The 22585-nt window shown below is 36.5% G+C and overlaps 3 protein-coding genes across 3 annotated transcripts in view; all 3 read right to left on the reverse strand.

The window, feature by feature from the left end:
- LOC108761466 (dihydrolipoyllysine-residue succinyltransferase component of 2-oxoglutarate dehydrogenase complex, mitochondrial) overlaps window positions 1-1025 on the reverse strand; it is a 6089-nt gene extending 5064 nt beyond the window's left edge. The window contains exons 1-2 of the mRNA XM_018508046.1: window positions 681-1025; window positions 91-115 (exon numbers count right to left, since the gene is read on the reverse strand). Of these exons, the coding sequence (XP_018363548.1) occupies window positions 91-115; window positions 681-755 (100 nt within the window). The 5' untranslated portion in view covers window positions 756-1025. The remainder of the gene's footprint in view (window positions 1-90; window positions 116-680) is intronic.
- Window positions 1026-2157: 1132 nt separating this feature from the next.
- Window positions 2158-4603, reverse strand: LOC108761382 (uncharacterized). Its single transcript, XM_018507876.1, has 4 exons — window positions 4182-4603; window positions 3213-3395; window positions 2805-3019; window positions 2158-2454 (listed from the first exon to the last, which is right to left on the reverse strand). The coding sequence occupies exons 1-4, from the start codon at window positions 4294-4296 to the stop codon at window positions 2158-2160; spliced, it is 810 nt and encodes a 269-aa protein (XP_018363378.1). The 5' UTR covers window positions 4297-4603.
- Window positions 4604-7654: 3051 nt separating this feature from the next.
- Window positions 7655-22560, reverse strand: LOC108761364 (F-box only protein 32). The gene is made up of 7 exons (XM_018507842.1): window positions 22261-22560; window positions 11199-11245; window positions 10833-10882; window positions 10430-10616; window positions 10093-10268; window positions 9756-10006; window positions 7655-9628 (listed from the first exon to the last, which is right to left on the reverse strand). The coding sequence occupies exons 1-7, from the start codon at window positions 22380-22382 to the stop codon at window positions 9430-9432; spliced, it is 1032 nt and encodes a 343-aa protein (XP_018363344.1). The 5' UTR covers window positions 22383-22560; the 3' UTR covers window positions 7655-9429.
- Window positions 22561-22585: the final 25 nt, after the last annotated feature.

Consider the following 22585-nt stretch of genomic DNA (forward strand, 5'->3'; position numbering starts at 1 on the left):
GATCGCATTTTTAAAAACGTACCAATAGATGGCCCACCCTGTACAAGTCATCAGCCTTATCAGTGTCTTATCATCTCTTATTAACCTTACCTTGAGTACACAACGATCTCGCAACCTGCAAAAAGAATGAATGCAGGAGCTAGTTAGTCTTATTCTTCTAGCCGACAATGTATTTAGTTTAGTACATACAGCAATATATTGCTTAAAAACGGCTTGATTTTTAGATAAAAAAAGAGCGATTGATCTTATGAAATGCATGGTACAGTGGCCTTGCCAGGGATAAAAATAGTCTTTGCTTCAATAATGAAAAGAGCGAGAAAAGAAAGAGTCAATGTCAAACAAGCGGGGTATAAGCACCAGGTGCTTATCACAGCCTGATTTATCCCGCAGGTGACAAGGGAAACTTTTCGCTTGATTGACAGACTGTGTCAATCCGCATGAGTCACAATTGGATATTATCGGATCGAGAGATGGACGCATTATGTAATAACCGTCGTCGCGATATGAAAAGCCAGGGGAGATTCTAACGAATCTTGACGAGCAAACAGAACCTAGACTCGCGGCGGCGAGCACCCTTTGAATTAATCCAGGACGAGTAAAGTGTCGAACATCAGCAGCCGCTACCGTGGACAAGGGCGGACAAGGGAAGAAGCGGCTCGTTGTACGCTCATCGTACTCACCTCGGCCCGCAACACGCTACTTCGCGTGATTACGCGAGGCGCGAACCGCGAACAATTGGACAGCATCGCAGCCATCCTCAGGCAGGCGAAGCGTGCACTGCGCGCACACACACACACACGCACCACACACTGGGACGTCCACTCGCGAACGATGAACGGTGGGCAGACAAAAGCGGACAATAGGAACGACGGGGCGCGCGCCCACGGTTTCTCTGCTTTCTCTGACTTCTCAGTAATCTCAGTTCTCGTTCGCGGCGATTACGACGAAACGAGACCGAGAAACGTCGAAGCGGGAGTCGGGAGACTAGTGCCGGAAAGGTTGCATCAGATCAGAGATGTGCGGCGGCATCTGTTAAGAATGGACTACACTAGCATTTTACCTGTGTATTCCATAAATTCCCAGCAAATTTTCAGCAATTCTGAAGCCGCAGACTGGCTGCTTTTTTTTTTTCTAGGAAACGTATGTCCACCAATGTTATTCCAATTTTAATTTGGGTTCTACTAATATTCTTCATTTTTTTCTAATTTTAAGAATTGAAAAGATGAAGAGTAAATTGAAGCCAGATTTAAGTCATTATTAAGCATTAAGCTATATATTGATAGAAACGGGCACTCAATGAATAACAAAGGCTGTTTTCCTTTTAGAAGACAGTCCTCACAAGTATCCTATCCTTATTTATTGAATGCTAATGCTTTTTTAATCATTTCCACTAATGTAGATTAACTTTAATTTCAATTCAATTTATTCTCCATCTTTTTTTCTAATTCTTAGATTAATTTAATCTCGGTTCAATTTTTTACTCTCTTATATCTTTTTCTAATTTTAAAAATTAAAAAGTAAGATAAATACGTTAAACTAAGATTAAAGTTAATCTTACATTGGTGGAACCAGGTCTTAAAGCCTAAAAATACCATGGAAAATTAAATCAAGATTAAAGTTGGTCTACAGTGGAAGTGGGTATAAGAACAAGGATAAAATGACATTTAAATTGCGTTTCCCTAGGGAAAACAGTCGAAGATAGAATGGCTGCGTTCAGTAGAAAAAGCAGCTTTGCAACTGTTGTAAAATTCTTGAATACGATTGGTTTATACATTTAGATCCAATGAGGAACTAAGGGCAAGACCAATCATATTGAAGAATTTTACAATTGCAAAGCTGCTTTCTTTGCTGAACGCAGCCAATGACATTCGTCTCTTTTAAAAGGAAAGCAGCCTACGTCTCAAATCTTTCCATCTTTGCAATGTTTTTTAGTGCACATGTGTTTCCGAATATATCAGAAGAAGAAACAAGAGAGAATGTAAGAAAGATATTAAAGCCAATTAATTTCTGTGAGAACTCGAATTGTGCTACTATGATTGAATTCAATATCTTAGGTGTTGAAGGAAATTCACATAACTTGATAGAATAGTATTTAACAATATACAAAAATCTTTAAGAATACATTACATAATCTCAATAAAATTTTTATAAACTTCACTATTTATTTTTTCTAGTATATGCACAGCCTTTATTTCCTGTGTACCTTTGGCAAATAGTGGTGTTAATCCACATCAACAACTTTTTATTGTACATCTCCTCAGAGGTGCACGTGACAGACATTGCAAACACAGTCAGTCTTGCATTCTCGATAAACTCTGCAGTAATCTGTTCTGGTATCTTTTGAAAGTTTGAGTCGAGACACGGGTATCCAGTGACATATACGTAGTCAAACGGTTGAATTTCTTTACCCAACAAACCACCATTCGTCTCTGACCACCACTCGTTCTCCAGAACCTACCATTAGAAATAATTTATCTATACTGTTGCAATAAATACATACAAATCATAGAATTTATTGATTTTATAATTTACAAATTTATAAATTCTCTTATAGCGAGTTCACTTGCATTATACTAAATTAGAGCACTAAAACTGTTATACATGAAATGAGCAAAATTAAAAATGTGAATAGATATTTTAAACAATTAAATATCAATAATATTATTGTCATGTTATTTAACAAAATATATATTTCAAAATTGATTACATTATGTCATTACATTTAGATGCTTTATATAAAGTAACTATTAATGTGCACTAATCCAGTGTAGCACAAGTGATCGAATTTACTATTAAATTCTTACAGCTATATCATGTAAAGATGCATCACGTGGATAAGAGAATTTTGGACGTGTCTCAGGAAACTTGTTTGAACAGCTTCTACTCGCTTTTGCCTCACTTGTCCTTACATTTTCAGCTTGGTTCCTGTATTTCTTATCAATTTCCTGCCGTTTTTCCAACGAGTACATATATTGTTCCAATTTATAATTAACCTGTACCACTCCTGTCCCATCCTCAACTGTAAGAGAATCCCAGAGTTCAAGTGTCTTCTTGAATATTGTTAAACTTGTTGCTCATACTTTAGGTCTATTCTTTTCAATTGAACTTGTTGCACAATTTATCTTCCTTTTTTTTCTCTCCACACTGGAGAAAAAAAAGAAGGACAGTACAAGAAATTGTGCTAAAAATAAGTAATAAGCTTCTTTCCTTACTTGTCAGAAACAGATTATTAACATTATGCTTAACATGCATAACAATTCCAACTAGTTCGATTTTATGTACTTTAATGTGAGGCATATTAAATGGATGAAAATCTATATAGCGGCCTTCTTTGTAGGGTACTAATCGGTATAGTTCCATGATGAGCACCGGTATATTCAACGTCGTTCGTGAATCTGAAAATAGAATCGACATTGTCACATGCCCAAGGACTTGAATAACACCCTGTACAACACAAATTAACAATAACGTTACATTAAAGTTATAATTTCTCACTTAATAATATAAATGTAATATAGCACATGTTAGTACCTAGGGTATCTTCCAGCAAGAAACACAGTCACTCCATTCTTTAGAGGAATAACTATGATTGACCAGTTTTGTAACTACGGATGTTATTAAACCTGATTAAAGATGTCCATATACAGTGCAGTGCATTAATTCGCCAGGTCATAGTAGCAGCCCGACTTACTTAAAAATAAGAAAATGCAGTACTAAAAAGTTGATAAAAAATAAAAAATTCTTAGAGTTCTATGAAAAAAAAATAAATGATTTTTGTCTCTTGTACTTTTTCTGTAAAGTTGATAGTATTTGAGTAAAAAATAAATGTCGATAAGTTGGGCTGCTACTATGACTTAGCGAATTAATGCACTGCAGTGCAGTATACACGTGGTCATAGATGACATAAGTTTGTTTGCATTGTATGTTCAACTGCTCATATGCTCCAACATGCTCTTATCATCGCTCCTATTCACTCCAATGCGTTTGCTGGAATGAGTAGAAGCTATGTTGAAGCATGTGGCGTGAAAAAACCTATTGTGTATCATAGTGATCATTATATCTTTATTGTTTACCAAATCAAGATGAAATGATCACTGTGTTATTATACTAGGTATGCCTCTTGCTGGAAACCATCATCAATGTTATTTTTAGGTGTTCTAACCGAATAAATTTGTCCTCACCAGTTCTGATGTTGATACCAGGCCATTCCTTTTTCGTCGAGAGGGATTTTTGGTGGTTGTCATATTCCACTCTGCTGAAGACAGTAATACCCTTCACTGATTTCTCGTTAGACATTTTCCTCGGTTGACCGATTTGGGTTCAGTTTTTCATAAGATCCTTTTATCATCGATGATGCTTCCACTGCTTTCCCGATTGTGTCAACAGCTGTCTATAGCTCATAAAAAACCGACTTTCACAGGATTTGAAAAATCTACGAAAGCAGCGAGAAACCCTGGGAAAGTCGTGATTCCCGCGAATGCCCTGAAATACCCGAAGAACTGCGCGAAACTCGGCGAAATTGCGAAACTGCGCGCGGCGCATTACTGGAGATGCTGGGGATCCTAGGAATGTACTCCATTTCATGATGCGCATGATGTATTATTTTATCTTTCTTTAATATTCAGGATGAAACAACAAGGATGAAATGATATATTATGGACACCATGCGCGTGAAATGGAACGCACTTTAGTCACTGCACAACTGCACTACCTAACTTCGCATGCATCAGAAAATTACAATTCCACGCTAATCTGTCTCAGATGATACGATACTAGCTTTTTTAGCGGACGTTGATAATATTTCGTCGGTAAAAGAGAAACACTTTAATTCTGATGTTCTCTTTGCGAATTCTCCAGCGTAATTCAAACGCAAGTGAAACTCTCTTTGTCTATAGAACGGAAATGTGGGATCGTTGGAGTATTTCTGGCAAAATCCCACAATATCATGATCCAATTAAATGAACAAGATTAATTTGGTTAGTTTAACAGATATAATTATCAATTTCATTGAGTTTCAACGTGATCCTGAGGTGAGGCTGTAATGAAATAAAATCAGTTTTTTTAATGGTTTCTTCCAGTTTATATATATATATACCAGTATACGTAAATGTCAAGCCCAGGCGAAGATGGTTGAAAAGGAATCGTTTAGAGAGAAAAATATCGATTGAAACTTCAGTTTTTTAAAATAATCGTGCCAGCAGGGAGAAACCTGAGAGAGCACATAAGGGCCTTTTTTTTCTGTTAATAATGTTCACCGCAAAAATCCCTCCGCGCAATATTGCCCTCTGAAGAAGTGGATGTAAACAATATCCATTTTTTTTCGGTGCTTCTGATGAAAATAAATCGCTGAAATCGTGGAATCTCTACTAATTTTATGGATTTATTTCAGCGATTTCAGCGATTTACTTCCATCAGGAGCACCTGATTTATTTCCATATAAGGAGCCATATACAATTTGTTATAAATATACAACTTTACAAATACTTTCTAAAAATGCCAAAATATATAAATGCCATAAAAATCGTTTAATAATTTTTATACTCTTGTAAAAGTGATGAAAATTAATTCAGAACCTAACATGTATATAGTAAATGAGGATATATCCAAAACTACTGAGTATATATTAAAGGGGTTAAATAAAGTTATTTAAAGTATACACTCTAAATAAAAAGATATAAGAATTATTTAGTTTATTTATTATTTATTATTTTAAATAACTACACTTCTGATTTATTTCTTACTTAGTGTTTTAAATAAGTTTCCCGAATCTATTTTGTATTTTTTAACCAAGTCGTATCAATTTTTTACCGATTCTTACGATTTTATATTTTAAATAAATTTCTGAAACTTATTTTATATTTTTTATTATATTTTTATTGTATTTTTTAAATAAGTCATAACAGTTATTTTACCGAGCATTATGATCGGCATTATACGTAAGTTTAAAGAATTTTTCATACACAATAGTAGGATATCTAAACGGCAAGGGGTATAAGGGGAGCGTAATTATAGAGACTTTGGGACATACTTACGTACTAGTAATTATGTTTGGTAAAAACGGGCTGAAAATCTGCATTAAAAAAATATAATTTCGTAATTCCATTTTTATGTAGGCGCATATTATAAGACAAAATTCGCTAAATTAACTTGTTTGAATATCCAAACATTCACTTCTTCAGAAGGCATCCTCATGTCCTCTCTCAGAATTCTCTTTGGTGTTGCAAAGACGAGGATTCATTAATCGATTAGCGACTTCACGTATATATATATTTAAATAAAGTTTATTTTGAAGCATTTTGCACAACACTGCTCTACACATCTGTTTACGTAAATAAAATAATCCCGATCGCAAGAATCCGCTTCGATATAATCATATATTTGTATGTACACACCTTACAGAGACCAAGTTCGTTGGATTAATATAGTACATAGTGAGCTGCCAAATGATTCTCGAACATATATCTCTCTCGAGTTTGCCGCCACTTGTTTTTAGAGTCGCCTTTCCTTAGTGACTAGGTCAGTATACATCTTAAGTCATGCAGCGGTTTGCAAGTTTCGACTACGAATAAAACGGCGAATATCAAAAAAACGTTCCTTGTCATCGCTGCGCAGAAAAGGTTTTGCATAAACGTCGCATTGTTTCTGGTGTAAATGCAATAGCATCCGGCTTTGGCAGTATGATTTTTCATTCTCCGATTTAGGTATACAGCAGTGCAATTTCTCTTTTCTTTTTCCCTTATTAATACACATTATGTATCGTAACTTAGGTCTTTCTTAAAAACACGTTGACACGGCTTACAGCTTGAATGAATGAACGTATGTACGCAACATTGAACATCGTGCGATAAGTAACGCAAATATAGGGCCTATCTTGCAAAATAAACATACAAAACACCAAAAGTTCAAATGTACGTTATTTCTCTACCCTGTATAAGCGACGACAAGATTCGGAGGTCCATGTACGCATCTGCTCTTGATTGACACAATAATAATTGTTCACGTTTTGTACTTTGTAAGTTAGGTACAGCCCATTCTATCATTGCATAAGCGTAGTTGTAACTGGTTATAGTTGTAAGAATTGACCAATCGGAATCAAATATTTTCCTCATGTTTGACTGTGATTGGTTAATTCTTACAACTACAACCACTTAGAACTTCATAGCTTAGGGTGCCTTCCAAAAAGCGACCCAATACAACCCAGTGAACATCTCATTCTTGTTTAACATTGGTGAACAACGAAGATGTAATGATGTACCGTGTCGCACCGTGTTATATGTGTCTTGTTGGAAGGCATCCTTAATGTACATGTTCATCACAACGCTCGGACGACCGTCGAATTGAATCCTTTGAAAACTCACAATAGCAACGTGATTTCTGCATGGTCAGAGAAGCCCCTTGGAGCTCTCCTGCGACATATTAATCGAGAATTACATTCGTTACATCGCCACAAAGTAAAAAAGAACCGCGAAGAGAAAGAATAAATAAAAAATATTGCACAAAAATAGTTTATACATTATCAATTAAAGTCGACGCGCAATATCTTTTGGGTGGATGTTTTATCCACCCAAATGGGGATGGAAGAATCACTACTGTTCCGTTACGTATATAATACAGTTTGATCATAACCATTGTAATAATGGATGTTTTATCCACGGGATGGAAGAATCACTACTGTTCCGTTACGTATATAATACAGTTTGATCATAACCATTGTAATTGTTTATGACTAGTAATAACAACTAACTAAACGCTGAGATTGCGCTAAGGGAAAGTCTCTTTGAAAAGTAACATTACTCGTTACAAGTAATGACTAAAAAGTAACGAGTTACAAAGTTAATTTTTTCAGTAACGAATGACTTTCAACTCGTTGCAAGTAACGATCGAATGACTTTCCAACCCTGATGTTACGGTTACAGCCATAGAAAAATTCGTTATTGCCAAATTGTTATTATGACAGAGTAACGATAACGGTGTTACAATAATTGTAACTAGTAACTTCCATTCCCTGATTTTATAATACCATTGGAAAAAGAAAAATAACGTGAATACCAGAATTCACATTGTTAATTAATCTAAATGCAAATCCGAAATGCGATAGAATCACGAAAAACATTGAATACATGTTCGTTCAAGAAACAGCGTTAAAAATGTTCTTGTACGACAGCCTTTTTTTTTCACGCGTTATATCTTAACGTCGGTTCAGCGAAATGTTTTATAATGATGGAAGAAAAGGATAGATTCGATTGTCTTCGTCGATATCGTGTATACGAAAAATATATACATACAATAATAAATTTGACGTTTAGAGTGCTTTCGCACAATAGTGCAATCGCAAGAAAATGAAATTCTCAATTTCATTGATAAGAATTAGGATCAAGCTCGTTCCAAGTAACAAAAGAAGTGGTTCTCGTTGCAGAAAACCAAACCTGCTACGAGATTTCTCGTCAGCATTTTAATAAATCGATGAAAGACTTGCAAAGACTGATACTATTATCAGCGAAGACGTACCTCTCGAGGGGTGCTACCGCATAACCACACGTAGTCATTTGTCGACTTTGAATAATACCGAAAACATGCCAGTATAAATCAATAATTATCCTTACGCGATCTTTTTAAACGCGACTTTTTTTCATTGCAAACAACATTGTTATACGACTAGCTTCTACTCTCTACAACCGTAATTCGAAGGATAATGAAAATATCCTCTTTAATCGTTCTTAGAACGTATCCACGCCACAGGAATCTCGAAGCAAAGGAAACCAGACCAGGAATCTCGTATTACATGGGAGATTTCATCGATCAGAAAATACCAATTGCACTCGATCAAGATACAGAATGAGCCTGATGAAGTGAAAATCAGTAGGGAATATTACTTAACGATCAAAGACAGAGAGAGAGAGAGAGAGAGAGAGAGAGAGAGAGAGAGAAAGATTATTCCTCAGCAATTAAAATTAGAACTTCAGAAGATATTGATTCACGTATCGTGTGGCGTTTGTGCAGGCACACGTGTCTTTGTGTTTTCCTGGCTCTGGGCAGCTTTTGAGCCTCTTAAATATTCAAGCTCGTTCATTAGATAAGTAGGCCTCTGGATATTTATTAAGGTCGGCGTCGAATTTCTCAAAGGACGTATTCCTAATACCGATATCTATCTTTCAGGTTCATACGGTATATTGAGAGAACAAATAGAGAATATATTTCGAGTTAAATATATCTTTTCAGAAGGTAACGTTTTAGAGTCTCTCTAAATGCAGCGCAACATCTTTCTTAAACGTCATTCTATTATTTTCATCTTTCATACGTATAGCATTTATCCCGTCAAGCAACAATCATTCACAGCGGTAATTACGTCGCAGCTTCCGCTTTTTTCCGTACATACACCACTCATTCTTACCAACTCTTACGATATAGTCGTGTCTCGAAATTAAGCTTTCACAGCGAGAAAAATTTCAGAAAGGTCTGCGGAGGGATCGGCACATGGAGAGATGCTTGGTCGACGTCCGCGAGTTTCTCTTGAAACGCAGGATCCTGATCTGCGATGCAGGGATGACCCAGCGACCGCCAGAATAAGCAGCGGCAATTACGGCATAACTGTATCATTTCGGCGTACTCCTCTCGCAATCCGAACAATCTGGGCAAAATGAGGACATGCAGAAAACGTATAATATAGTGTTGACAAAAGTTGGCAAAGTTACGAATGCTAATAAACTGACGTTTGCAGTAATCTCGATTCAATCGCGCATAAAAAATAGTCGTACCTCCGAGCGATAGTAAATATGGTTTTCCAGTCTTTTCCAGGATTATTCTGTCTGGTGGTAGCAATTTGCTGTGGCGTAAAATGATATTGGGCAAGCTCGCGCCAGATTCGCTGTTCTTGCGCTAAAACGGCAAGGTGTTCGCACGCCTCGGAGGAAGCTTCGATGTCTCGAGGGTCGCTCAAGCGTAGGAGGATCTCTCGACGGCACTCAGGCGGCAGATCCGACCACTGAGGTTGCTGCTCCTCGTCCGGCTATAATAACTCGTTCGTCATTGATCAACCTTTATCACGAATTTCCTTGAAATCACTCCATCCTAACTTTGATGGGTAATAGTTACCTGGGTAATAGTGATTGACGAAGCGATTTGCAATATTCTCTCCAGAGCTGCTTTATGTTTCTCCCACAGGATAACGGAACCCAAGGGTCTGCCGCCCCAGCAGCAGCCAGCGCTAAAGGCTCGAACTCTTTCTATGAGACGTCGCAGCCTTCCTGTCTGTTGTTGCGACAGTGACACTAAAACAACCATCGATTCAACATGAATAACGAAAATTAATTTTTCTCTTTCTTTCTGATGAAAAAAAGATGTTGACAAGTAGAGAAATATCATGAAATTACTAGATAAATTTCACAATGGATTACTCGAAGATTCTTACGAATGTTAACAAGACTTTTACCTTCCAGAGCGACTTCCTCGAGCATATTGAAGAGCACTCTTTGAGCGCATCCGCTAAGACCGCCCATTCTATGACTGACCAAGAGATCCAGGAGACGGACTATGTAATTGAATCGACGGCAATCGTGTACCGCAGATAGGAAATCCAGCCTCTTCAAGGCGTCGCTCAGGCCATTGAAGCCAGCGATCTGTAAATTTAGAATCGAATAGAAACGATTCCGCTCGCTACGACGTCTAAGTATATACGTATAGATACAAGATTCGTCGACAGTTTGTTACTGGTATCTTTTGCTCTTTTTTCTTACTCGCTGCACTCAACCTGTCTTTATCGGGTAAATCGCAGTCTCTTTCCTCTTGCACAAGGTTGTGTCTAAATTAAGACCAAGCCAAAAGGAGTCACTCACCTCGCGTGTACACTTCAGCGTGATGTGACAATGTGGTTGGACGGCGTTTTCTGAAATTTAAGAAAAATACTCGTTATTTCGTTCGTCGTCTTTATGGGGGAGCATAAAAACACTGCTCTTATTGCTCGACAAAAAAATTTTTTCTTCAGATCTCTATATATTATTATATATGTATATATATATATATATAACTTGAAGATCTCCGATAAATATCCGACTCAAATTATTAATATCGCAACAAAATGAAACACAAAGAAGGAAAAAGTCTACAATATGAACTTGAATTTATAATTATAGCTAACCAAGGCCTCACATCGACTAGAATAGATAAATTCTCAAGTTTCCAATATAGGCTACGCTACGCACCTTTCTTCTTGTCCTTCTCTTTCTTATCGCCGGCATCTTTTTCGCCGCTGTAAGAAAAAGTATTCTTTAATCGTGATACGTCATTAAATTTAAAGAATTTATTGAAACGAGAAGCAATGCGCAAACGTAGAGTTTTTGCAATTAAAAAAAAAACTATAAAAAAATTAAACTATAAAAGTTGCACTAAAAATTTTGCACGTTGATCCGTTCACTTTTTTCATATTTCATCATGCTACACATGATATAAAATATAATAACAAAAATTTCGTTTATCTTATTTATCTATCGAATAATTTATCTTATAAATCTATGATTTATCTGATGCCCTCTAATGGAAGTGCGAAGAAGATATGGTACTTCCTGCGAGATGCTGAGAGTACTAATATACGGATCCCAATTATGGCACAATACACCGCGACCGGTTTCAGCACTTTCAGCGAACTCGCGGTTGCTACGACTCAACGGAGTTAGCTTTGGTTCGACTACGGAAAGACTATCGTGGCAAAATAATGTTCAAGAAACAACTTCGTAGGACGTATATTCGTTTTCCTATATACAGTCTTTCGTATAGCATTTTGTTTCACAAAGTACTTGTAAGAATATATCCTACTGAAATATTTCTAAAAGATTTTCTACACTAATGATGTAATAAATATATAAGATCAATAATAATTATTAATTGAAATTAATTCAAGCTTAGATGATAATAATATAGATACTAATTGGATCATATAATTATCAATTTTTATAATATAATGTCGATTTTAAATATTCTTACAAAGGAAGCTATACTTTTAATTTTTATCTGTATAATACTTTGAAAAAATTTAAAAAAGTAAACACACTTTACTATTAAGTGACTGCGAGTTACCGATATTATCATCGTGTTGGTATTCGACAAAAAAGAAGGAAAAAACACGCGTAGGCGTTCGTGTCTACGGTATAATCGCATTTAAACAGACCACGACGAATCCGTCTCGAGAGTGGTACCTTCACCATCGTTCAGAAAGATCGTAATTGCTTTATAACACGTTGATCATAATTAAGGTGGACACACCTTGCGTAGAGATTAACAGCCACTTTCATCCAACTACAGTACATTCTTATTTCAATTGTGCAGGCACATGAGAAGTTTGAGGAAGCGGAAAAATGCATCGAAATTGCAGCAAATTGCATTATAGGCTCTGCGCGTTTATACCTATGCTACGCATGCTCAGGATGACTCTATAACCTCTTAATAGACGTGACATTAGTTATTTAACTGTCACTAGATTATAGTAGTGCATTCTATTTTTTTATGAAAGAGTTCGAATACGTGCGTCAACATGCATAAGATTCATTCTCGGAGATTAAATCGCGCAAAGTTGGGATGCGAATTGCGGCCATCCTCTTGCTCTAATTTAGAAGTTTTAAAACACTCGCGATCAATACTTATTGAATACAATCTTTTATAAGCCCGTTTAAAATATTAAGTCTACGATACGAAGATAGGAATCAAATTCTGCTGTATATAATGTGTTCCGATTTCTTCTCCGCAATTATTCATGCTATAAAAACTTTCAGCTATAAAAATACTTGTATAGAAACTCGATTCCTTCCAAGGGTTTAAAATTCTTCATTTTCGATTGTAGAAGAACATAGCGAACGCGTTTCATGTTCGGATGATTCGAATATAAAGATTGAGAGAGATACTAGATTTCTTCACTTTATCATTTATAACAGATTCTCCTACACAATTTTTCTTATAGAAAAGAAATATTATTTCTCGAATGAAGAAATGCAAATTTGATGTTTTGTATTAAAAACTTGTAGCAAATATTATTGTTAATCTTGAAAAGTTTACCATTACATCAAATGTTTCAAATGTTTCAAATATGAATCTTCGAATTGAGAGTGTCTTAAGATATTAAAAATAATTCTTTTCTTATTTCTTTAACATCTAGATGTATTTCGTCGCACTTGACTTGTCGCGCTTATCATTCTGTCTACGCAAGTAACGGCGACGAACGTTCTATTATAGGGACGCAACGATGACCTTGTATGTTAACTCGTGCATATATTCGCATATATGTAGAAACAGCCTCGCGTGCGGGACGTATTTGTGATTTTTCCGCATGAACGAGACTAGATGCGGGAAAACATTTTTTCCATTTTAATATATCGATCGGTGATGCGTGCCCTTGCCCTTTCAAATCAGCCCCGGGCTCGGGGCTTTTATTAAGATTGTCGAATCACCACTACAGGGGACTTGATATCAATAAGCTTATATATGTGTTGCGGGAAAGATCGACAGAGAGAAAGAGAGAGATTTCGTACCATTAGACAATAGGATTATTACATAACTACTTGTAGCGCTCATTACGAGATCAATTGTAGACATATACATGTGTTAAACAACGAACCGTAAATGCGAAAAATCCTCCACTGTGTAATACCGATAACTTGCAACTGGAGCGATCAATGTCACGTCAATGGCTTCTATGGCTTGAGGGTAGAAGGACAAATATCATATATCGGAATATACGGATTGACGTCATATTATTCACGGTGTCAAGATTGTTCGTTTTATTCTAATAATAAACCGGTTGGAGAGTAGATGATGTTTAAGCAAACATTAACAGTATGTGAATAATGAATAATTAAAAACAATAGCTTTTGCGCGCGTTTTAAAAGTGTTTAATTTATAATCTCAGATATTTTATGATTTTATGATTAATAATAAAAAGCTTTTACTTGGTCAAATATTATCTCGGTAATATTTATAACATAGAAATTATTAGTCGTGAGTGACATAGTTTCAAAGGTATAAGTACAATACGTTGATAGGAGATAGGTATGGCTTAGAAAGTTCTGCGGTTTCTTCATTCCTTTATTCTCTTTCTAGTTCCGAGATGCAAAAGGACATCGGTTATTTTAGCTCTCTGTAATATACGGAGATTGATGTACACAAATGCATTCTCTGCACTCGAAATATCATCATTGTGCCGTTTACTTTTACGATAAAACAGTCGAGTTGGATACATCGAAATAAAAATTTCGAAAAAAGCAAGTTTTGAGAGACTCGACGTGTCGTCGAAAAATAGGCTTCAGTATAGTCCGATGCGGAGATGGAATCCAGCGGAATGACAGAATTTGGTAACGAATATCTAAAGAGATTCGCGTACAAGACTATGTTTCGAATCGGATATAGCTTGATTGATGACTGCCTAATAAATTCTGTCATTTCGAAATGTGAAAAACAAGACTGTTTTCAAACAAGAGATTCAGGGTGATGTGTAGACATGCAAGTAGGTACATATATTAATTAACGATTTCAGTCAAAAATAAATAGCAAAACAAGCGTAAAAAGTTAGATTGTGCTACTTTGGTAAAGCACAAAGTACGTATACCCTTATTGATAATTTTTTAAATCTATTTTTTCTTTCATTATATATAGAGTCAAATATATAAATACACATACGTCTACTTTTAATATACGATGTCTTTGTTTATTTCCTTTTAATATGCAATATATATCTTTTCAGCGCTCTAACGCATTTCGTTGTTTCCTTTCAATAAGACTATAGTCTTGTTTAATGTTTCGATCGTACTTATTTTAATTTAAGCAACGCTCGTACCGTGACAAACGTTCGCGAGTGAGGCCAGCCTGATATATGAAGCTGGACAACGCGATAAAGAAGAATCCAACAATGATTCTTTTTACACGAGATAATCCCGCACGGAAGGAAATAATATATAGTACAGAGTGGCGGCACTTTCGTTTACTTTGCAACGTGCGAATAATTAATTCGCAAATATAGAAATCGGCTGGTATACGAAACTTTTACTTCCATCGAGTTCACCGACCCTTCCATGGTGCGCGCACCACGTCTAATCCCGTTTCCAAGCTGGGAAAACGCGCGTAGGACGGCTATACGTCTACGAATCGTCGAAATAATGGTGCGGGCGCATCGGCGAGGGAAATGGAGAAAACCAGCTTTTAGATTCTTCCGTGCAACAGTCCGCGTATACTTTCCAGTCATTTCGTCTAACTCTATCAAGATTCAAGATCATTATGCGTCATGCGCGGCGTGATAGTATCGGCAGAAAAGGTGCCCTATTAACGCACGACAACCAAGTCGACCCCGATCTCAGTACGAAGATATTTTTTATAAATTAACATGCCTTTAAATTTAATAAGTTATGTATTCCTCATAGGTTTCTCTCGATACACTGTTTCTTTATTATTTGAGGATGACAGCTCTTCCGAGACTCTATACTCGACATTTTTATTTGATGAAGATGTGGAAGGGTTATATAAAGTTGAAGAGATTGAAGGAAAGTCTTTTACCAAGTGTACAAGAATAAAAAGAAATACAAGATACGCTTCCATTGTACCGCACCATTTCTCGAGTTACCGTCGCTGCTGCGTTTTATTGCGAAAGCAACATATCGTGGTCGACACTGACAGCATCGAGTCGAATCCACATGCACACGAAAAAGCCGCACCGTCTAACCGAATTTATCAAGGCTGCATGAGGTACATATACCCTGTGAGGGGAATTTGCGCGAATTGGCGCAGGTCACGTTGATAGCTAGGTCGCGACCCACTTCCGCACCGGCAAGATGCACGATTGCACGCGTCAGTAGTTTTCCCTTTTGAGAATACGATCGAGCCCTTAAAGGATCTAGCGATCTAGCGCTTAAAGCTAACTAGATCCTATACCAAGATATATATTTTCACGAACCGCTCAAAAATCGGCTGTTTCAAAAGTGGCTCGTAAAAATGTATCATCATCATCGACGAAAATACTGTTCCTGTGCATAGGCAAATCCAAAGAGGATTCGCAATATTGTCAATGCTAAATGTCGGAATTAGTATACGATTTGTTCGTATACTTTTCCTAAAGAAATTGTATACATTTTTAATTTTAACACGGTCAATTTTATTTAACATGTATTGAAATTTATCCGCATTTACACTACACTTTTATCAAGATATGTGCGCATTTAACATATATAGTTTACATATACTACAGAATCTCAGAAATAGAAATGCGCGCATTTATCGATAGACGAGAGCTGTGAATATACGGACCTATAAGTGCAATCTAACATGGCATTGCTGAATTATTCGATAAACTTGGTAGGCCGCATTCTTTTCAACAATATTATATCAAATAATTTACATTACTGATGTTATTATATAGTTTCATAGCCATAACACGTTTTGTTGAATTTTTATTCCAGCTTCCAGCGATATTTCTAATTTCTCGGAGAGAGAGAGAGAGAGAGAGAGAGAGAGAGAGAGAGAGCTTCCGATATAAATTCTATTAAATTTTAATTTTAATCCTGTAGCTTGTTTTTACCTAACGTGCGAAGGAAAAGAACAGCTAGGCCATCAGACGGTTTCTTTCAGCGAGTGCGAGAAAGCGCAACGAAGTTGAGCGCTCTGTCGAAACTCCTGTGCAACCATTGCGTTTCACATGATAGTCATTGGTAGTCATTCCTTTATAAAATTCAAACATCTCGAGAATGTAAATAGAAATATCATAAGGTAATATTTTAATTAATTATAACGAGTGTCAAATTAAAAAAACACGTGCATCCTTGAATATTTTATAACAGAACTGCAATACTATACTTTTCATACAACTTGCATTTTTGCAAATGTAAACTACGAAATAGTCATTGTAAAAATCATATTAATAATGAAAAAAATTTTGTGTATATAATGTTCCTGTACTGTATAACATCGCCCTGTTACTAGAGAATATTATATATTTATTCTAAAAATAGATAACATCGTTAATAAAACTGGAATATTCAATGTGCATGAATTAACATAACTCATATTTACGATATAACGCAATACACTAATGAAAGTGTTGCAGGTTGCCTGTTGCGTTGTGCAGATGCTCAAGACTTGTATTCGCAAAAAAATCCGGATGCACTCGCACGCACGCATGCACGCATGCATGCACGTGGTATTAATTAGAAACGCGAGATCGCACGGCTTGAAAAATAAATATTTCAAATAACATAAATGCCAAATGTTAGCCAGCGTCTGGTAGCGATCTAACAGAAATAAACGCAATATACATGATATATCCGCATCGCGCGAACGAAAGAGTTTCGTGCAACTGCATTTCAAATACGTTTTCCAACGAATTATTAATAAATAAAAATAAGTATGCGAAATGTAAATAAATAAATGAATTATAATACATTTATAATAGTCTTATATAAAACGCAAATAATTCTGTATACTGCAGGGTGTGACCGCCCAGAATGACCGCCAAATATTTCGTGTGTGTTTGTAGAGCAAACTAAACTAACAACGAGTCGAAAAGTCCTCTACAATTTTGCAATTTTCGCAATAAACAATTTTTGTTACATGCTCTTTTTCTTTAAAGTTGATAGTGCTTGAGTAAAAAATTATTAAAAACTAATATTCTACAATTTTTAGTAATTAATGGTAGAGGACTTTACGACTCAGTTCAATCCGCTATACCAGCACACGAAATATTTGGCGGTCATTCTGGGACCCTCGGTATAAATAGTTGGATTGTTAAATTTTGATCTCAAGTAATTATATATATCGTAATTTAACATGTTTATTAATTAATGCAATTAATTATGTATTATTTAAACATTAGATGTTTATGTACACGTCGCATAATTATTTCTAGAAAATACGTTGTTGCTATATATCTATATAACGGATTTTCGACAAATTAATAAACTTTCACGCCTCATGTGCGATATGTTGTAATTATCGGTTAGTTGGAGTTAAGGAGTTAAGTTGCAATTAAGGGTACGTTAAGCGTCAAATGTTTGTGTTTATCGATCGGATAAACTTGGAGCAAACTAATTATCAGATTTCAGGTGAAAACGAAGAAGTGGCTCGGCTTTAGTCGAGACTATTGTACATACAAAGATAATACGCAGAAGTAGCATTACTGAACGTTTTACTATCTTATAAAATTGTCAGCCGTCACGGAAGCGTAATAATAAGAAGCAATTATCACGTTCGCATTTCGAGTCGATTGATGTATTGCGAGTTGCTGTATTGTATTTCTTCTGAGAAAAAACGACGAGCATCTTTGACTTCTCAAGAGAGAAAGGTTTTGGCCAAGTGTAAAAAATCAGTCGAATCCCAGTTTTGGACAGTTGTTTAAAGCTCCTGAGTAATCGCCGAGGCCATGTTGGAATCGTGACGTCATAAGCGAGAAATGACACGTTGATTTTTCTTTATTCATTTGCAAAATAAAGAGAATTTGGATGAAACGAAATAATGAAATCGCTTTAAGCTTTAAAACGCTATGCGCCCAACCACGTAGTGTTTTGTCTATTGAAAAAAAAAATTTAAAACTAAAACATCTCTAAGTTTGAAAAATGGGGACAAGAATAAAACACATTTCTTTTTACAATGGCGCTGAGCGGTTCCTGTAAATGATTCAATTGTAATTCGCGTTACTCTCTCGCGATTTCTTGAGTCGAATTTGATGTAAGCGAAATTCATGCGCAAATGGCAAGAATGATCAATCGTGTTGTATTGCCCTCATATTTACGAGAAGTAATAAGTTACGGCAAGGAGTACGTTTACTTGTTCTTTTTCTTACAATTAGTCCTATATAGCGGATAGTGGTGACTTCTCTCGCATAGACCTATGATGCACGCGTACACAGTCATGTATGGGACCCATAGTTTAATTAGTCAATTCCGAACGACGAAATTTTGTTAGAGAAATATTCTTGGCAAAGAAAGATAAATCTCAGTGGGCTGCTGCTTCCTTCTGAGAGAAGACTGCACGAGTGTATGAAAATATTTTGGTTTTACTGAGAATCGGATCCGGGATCTCTAGCATTGCATAGACCAAGTGCGCTGTGTCTGCTTTGCCACGCTCACTCTCTATATGCTCTCTATCTTTACTATACGATTTACGCGGTACAGCGTACAGCTGCTTGCAAAATCCAAATGCAGTGTGCGTTAGCGGAAACAAAGAATCGCGCTGCGATTCTTGACAGCACGCTCGCGAACACAGGCTGCATGGATGCGCTACGATTCTAATTATCTAAGCCTGTCATGGCCACAAACACAACTGGTGCAACGAGTACAATGGGCTCAATATCCGGTCGAAGAAATCGCGACGCGCAATCGTCCCGAGGACATACGATATGTCGATGTCTTTGACAGATCTTGAGATATATGTATAATTGCAGGCTATTCGCATTAGCATAAAAATTGGTTAAATTTCGAAACGATAGTCTTAAGTTACTTCAATTTTGAAACAGCAACTTGCGGTCACCATAACATTTTTTTTTTTTTTTCCAATGAAAAATGAGTAACGGAACAATTTCAAAAGATAACATACATAGAACTGGAGTATACCATATGTTAACTCAATTTCTATCATTAGCAAAGAATTTTTATAGACATTCAATATCTCCTGCTTGGGCGAGATCTATTTTTAAAAGTGTTATCACACTATAAACTACACATTTTTAGAAAATTAAAGATAAAGTAGAAATACGATAATTACTTTATGTTTATTAATAGTAGTCATAGATGAAATCAGTGTTTTTCTTACTTGAAGAAAAGAGTCTCTACATTTATATTACACTGAAAAAAGAAGTGTTTAGTTTTAAAATATTAAAATGTTTTTGTTCTTGTCTCCATTTTTTAAATACTTAAAGATGTTTTAATTTTAAATTTTTTCAATAGACAAAACACTACGTGTTTGGATTGAAAACACTATGTATTTTATATCTATAGTGTTTTGTTTACGGAAAAAGTTTAAAACTAAAACATCTTTAAGTGTTTAAAGATAGAGACAAGAACAAAACATTTTAATATCTTAAAATTAAACACTATTCTCTTATTTCCAGTATGCACGTATTCTGCAGTCTACTTGCGACGATTTAATTCTGAAAGAACTAAATTAAAATTCACGCGTTCTATAGCTTATAATAATTTAAATTCTATATATTATGTTTTTCCTTTAAAAATCAAGATGTTGGAAGAATATGACGCAGTTCAAACATATCAGCTACTATTATTGTCGAATACTCTCAAGTGGAATCAATGTTCTTTCTCAGAAGAAAAACAATACAGACTTAGTTAGCAAGGCTAAATAATAAATAAATCTTACTAACATTCAATTAATTCTTAGGAAAGTAAATGTTAAGAAACGTAAATGGGTGTAAACTCTTTCACGAGATGTAACGTTGTCGCGTGTATAAAATAAAGAAAATAGTAGATTCACTTTTATACACAACGGCCCGATACCATTCTCGCGATTTTCGATCAATATCCCAGTGCGAAACGTTCAGGTTGATCGCGTAGATAAAAATCTGTAGACGTACGTGAATCGGTTTCGATACGAGCGTGCCTTGTTACTTGATTTTTGCGCGTGATATAGCATCGAGGTGACTGCAAAATAATTTTTTTATTTCCAATCAGTGCTATTAAAGAGAGAAACAAGTTTTCAGATTTATTTTCTATTGCAAATTGAGAAAATGTCAGATGCATAATTAATGTCGCTAACGGGAGATTACTTGGATTTTGCCTTCGAATTAAATAGAATTTTAATTCGAGGGTAAAACACAACTGAAAACAGTTTAAGCCTATATAAGTTGGAATATTACAAATCTCGATTTTTATTTTAGAAATACGTTTATAACGTTTAGACAGATAAAGTTAGTTTTGTGTCGACGAAAAAGTACGACGAGAAATGGCATCACCCACAAGCCGCAGCGCGGAGCATCGGCGATCAATTCGAGCCTCAATCATGTCAACCCAAAGAACGATGAGATAACGATAATGAAAAGTAATTGGACGATACAATAGGTCTGTCCTACTGCCCGTTTTCCTGCAATTGCCATTCTCTCGAAAGAGCAGCGATTTTATATTCAGACACATTTACTTCAGTATTGTATTAATTCTATATAATATTGATATTTTGGCATTCGGCTCGAAGCACGAAGTAGAATTGATGCAAAAGTGAATAAAAGTATATCTCGACTCGATTCGCATTTTAGGAGTAACCATGGTGGCTACTTGGTGGCTACTTTTGAAATGAAAACTAAAAGAGCCAAGAGAAACAAACATAGTAAGTTTGCGTAGCATATTACATGTATTACGTATTGCAGATCAATTTGAATAATGTTATGCGCTACTCTGCACGCAAACTTGAAAATCATCTGTATCGCAACTCGCGTGAGCTAGCCGGATAACATGGTATCACCCGCGGCCGCGGGTCGCGCCGCAGGATCAGCAATCGACTCGCGCAAGGACACTGCCTGTTCGTCTGCCTGCAGATCATCGTAAATTCTAGCACGAGCTGGTGAACGTTATTAAACTCGGGTAGCAATCAAGTAACATTAACGTTCTTATCTTGTTTGATTTAGACGTATATGTGTTGCGTGGAATTAATTATACTGCTGTTACATGAAGACCATGATGCGCTGTCAAACGAAAAAAAAGTCAAAATGCAAACATGTAGCAACCACAACGAAAGATTCGATCTCAAGAGATCGTGAATAACAGTAATTTAACTGGTTCTTTGTCGCTGCACCAAACTTTCGATCGTTTTCCTCAAACTTGATATACTAATATTAATATATGTTACAAGTATCTATATCTATTTCGTTTTAAATTCAACGAGTGTTGCATACATTAGTCGAACTGCAAAGAATAGACCTAGGCTGCGTTTGAGAATATTACCAGAGTGCCCTATAAGTAATAATATATTTCATTCGACACATCTTCATCGTTCGTTGGACATAAAACAAAAGGAGATAAGACTCATGCACGATCGGGTGCACTTGGTTTTCGCGAAACAATAAATGGAATCGGCGAGTAGCCAAGTAGCTACTCCGCGCGCGATAATGCTCGCGCTCGCATGTAAACAAACGGAGCTGTCAGTCATCGGATCGATGTAAACCATAACGTAAGTAACAGCTGTGCGCCGCGCGCGCGGAGTCGCGAAACGGACAAAGAACGAAGGCGACGAGCGTGAGAGGAAGAGAGAAAGAGAGCGTTGTTGGATGGAGCGAGGGAGAATAATGAAATGACGTACCGTAGGAGAAGCGAGAGGGTTTTGTTGTTGGCGCATTCGAGGATCTTCTTCTTCTCCCATCCCTCGACCGTCTTGACCCATTCCTCGCCTGGGCTGCGCCAGTCCTTGGATATGAACGGCATCCTGGGCCTGACAGCTAGGCGAGGACGACAATAATGACGACGGACTGGAGCGACACTCGTAGCTCGTTAACACCGAGACGGCGCAGGCGGCAGGGCGCACCTCGCCGTGTCCGCGGACGCCGAACCGAATGTGTAGTGCGCGTCCAGCGTCCCGACTCCCGACTCCCGCGTCCGCTCGGTCCGCTGCCTGCGACTCGCTCGCG

This window comes from Trachymyrmex cornetzi, unplaced genomic scaffold (assembly GCF_001594075.2).
Source record: "Trachymyrmex cornetzi isolate Tcor2-1 unplaced genomic scaffold, Tcor1.1 scaffold248, whole genome shotgun sequence".
Lineage (NCBI taxonomy): Eukaryota > Metazoa > Arthropoda > Insecta > Hymenoptera > Formicidae > Trachymyrmex > Trachymyrmex cornetzi.

Bases quoted from the DNA above. Each gene is read 5' to 3' on its own strand.
- LOC108761382 (XM_018507876.1), bottom strand. From the start codon at position 4,296: ATGTCTAACGAGAAATCAGTGAAGGGTATTACTGTCTTCAGCAGAGTG. The intron at 3,396-4,181 runs GTGAGGACAAAT...TTCTATTTTCAG, and splicing joins TGGTATCAACATCAGAACTG to ATTCACGAACGACGTTGAAT. The intron at 2,455-2,804 runs GTAAGAATTTAA...TTCTAATGGTAG, and splicing joins CATCTTTACATGATATAGCT to GTTCTGGAGAACGAGTGGTG.
- LOC108761364 (XM_018507842.1), bottom strand. From the start codon at position 22,382: ATGCCGTTCATATCCAAGGACTGGCGCAGCCCAGGCGAGGAATGGGTC. The intron at 10,269-10,429 runs GTAAAAGTCTTG...TGGTTGTTTTAG, and splicing joins CGAGGAAGTCGCTCTGGAAG to TGTCACTGTCGCAACAACAG. The intron at 10,007-10,092 runs GTAACTATTACC...GAGTTATTATAG, and splicing joins CGTCAATCACTATTACCCAG to CCGGACGAGGAGCAGCAACC.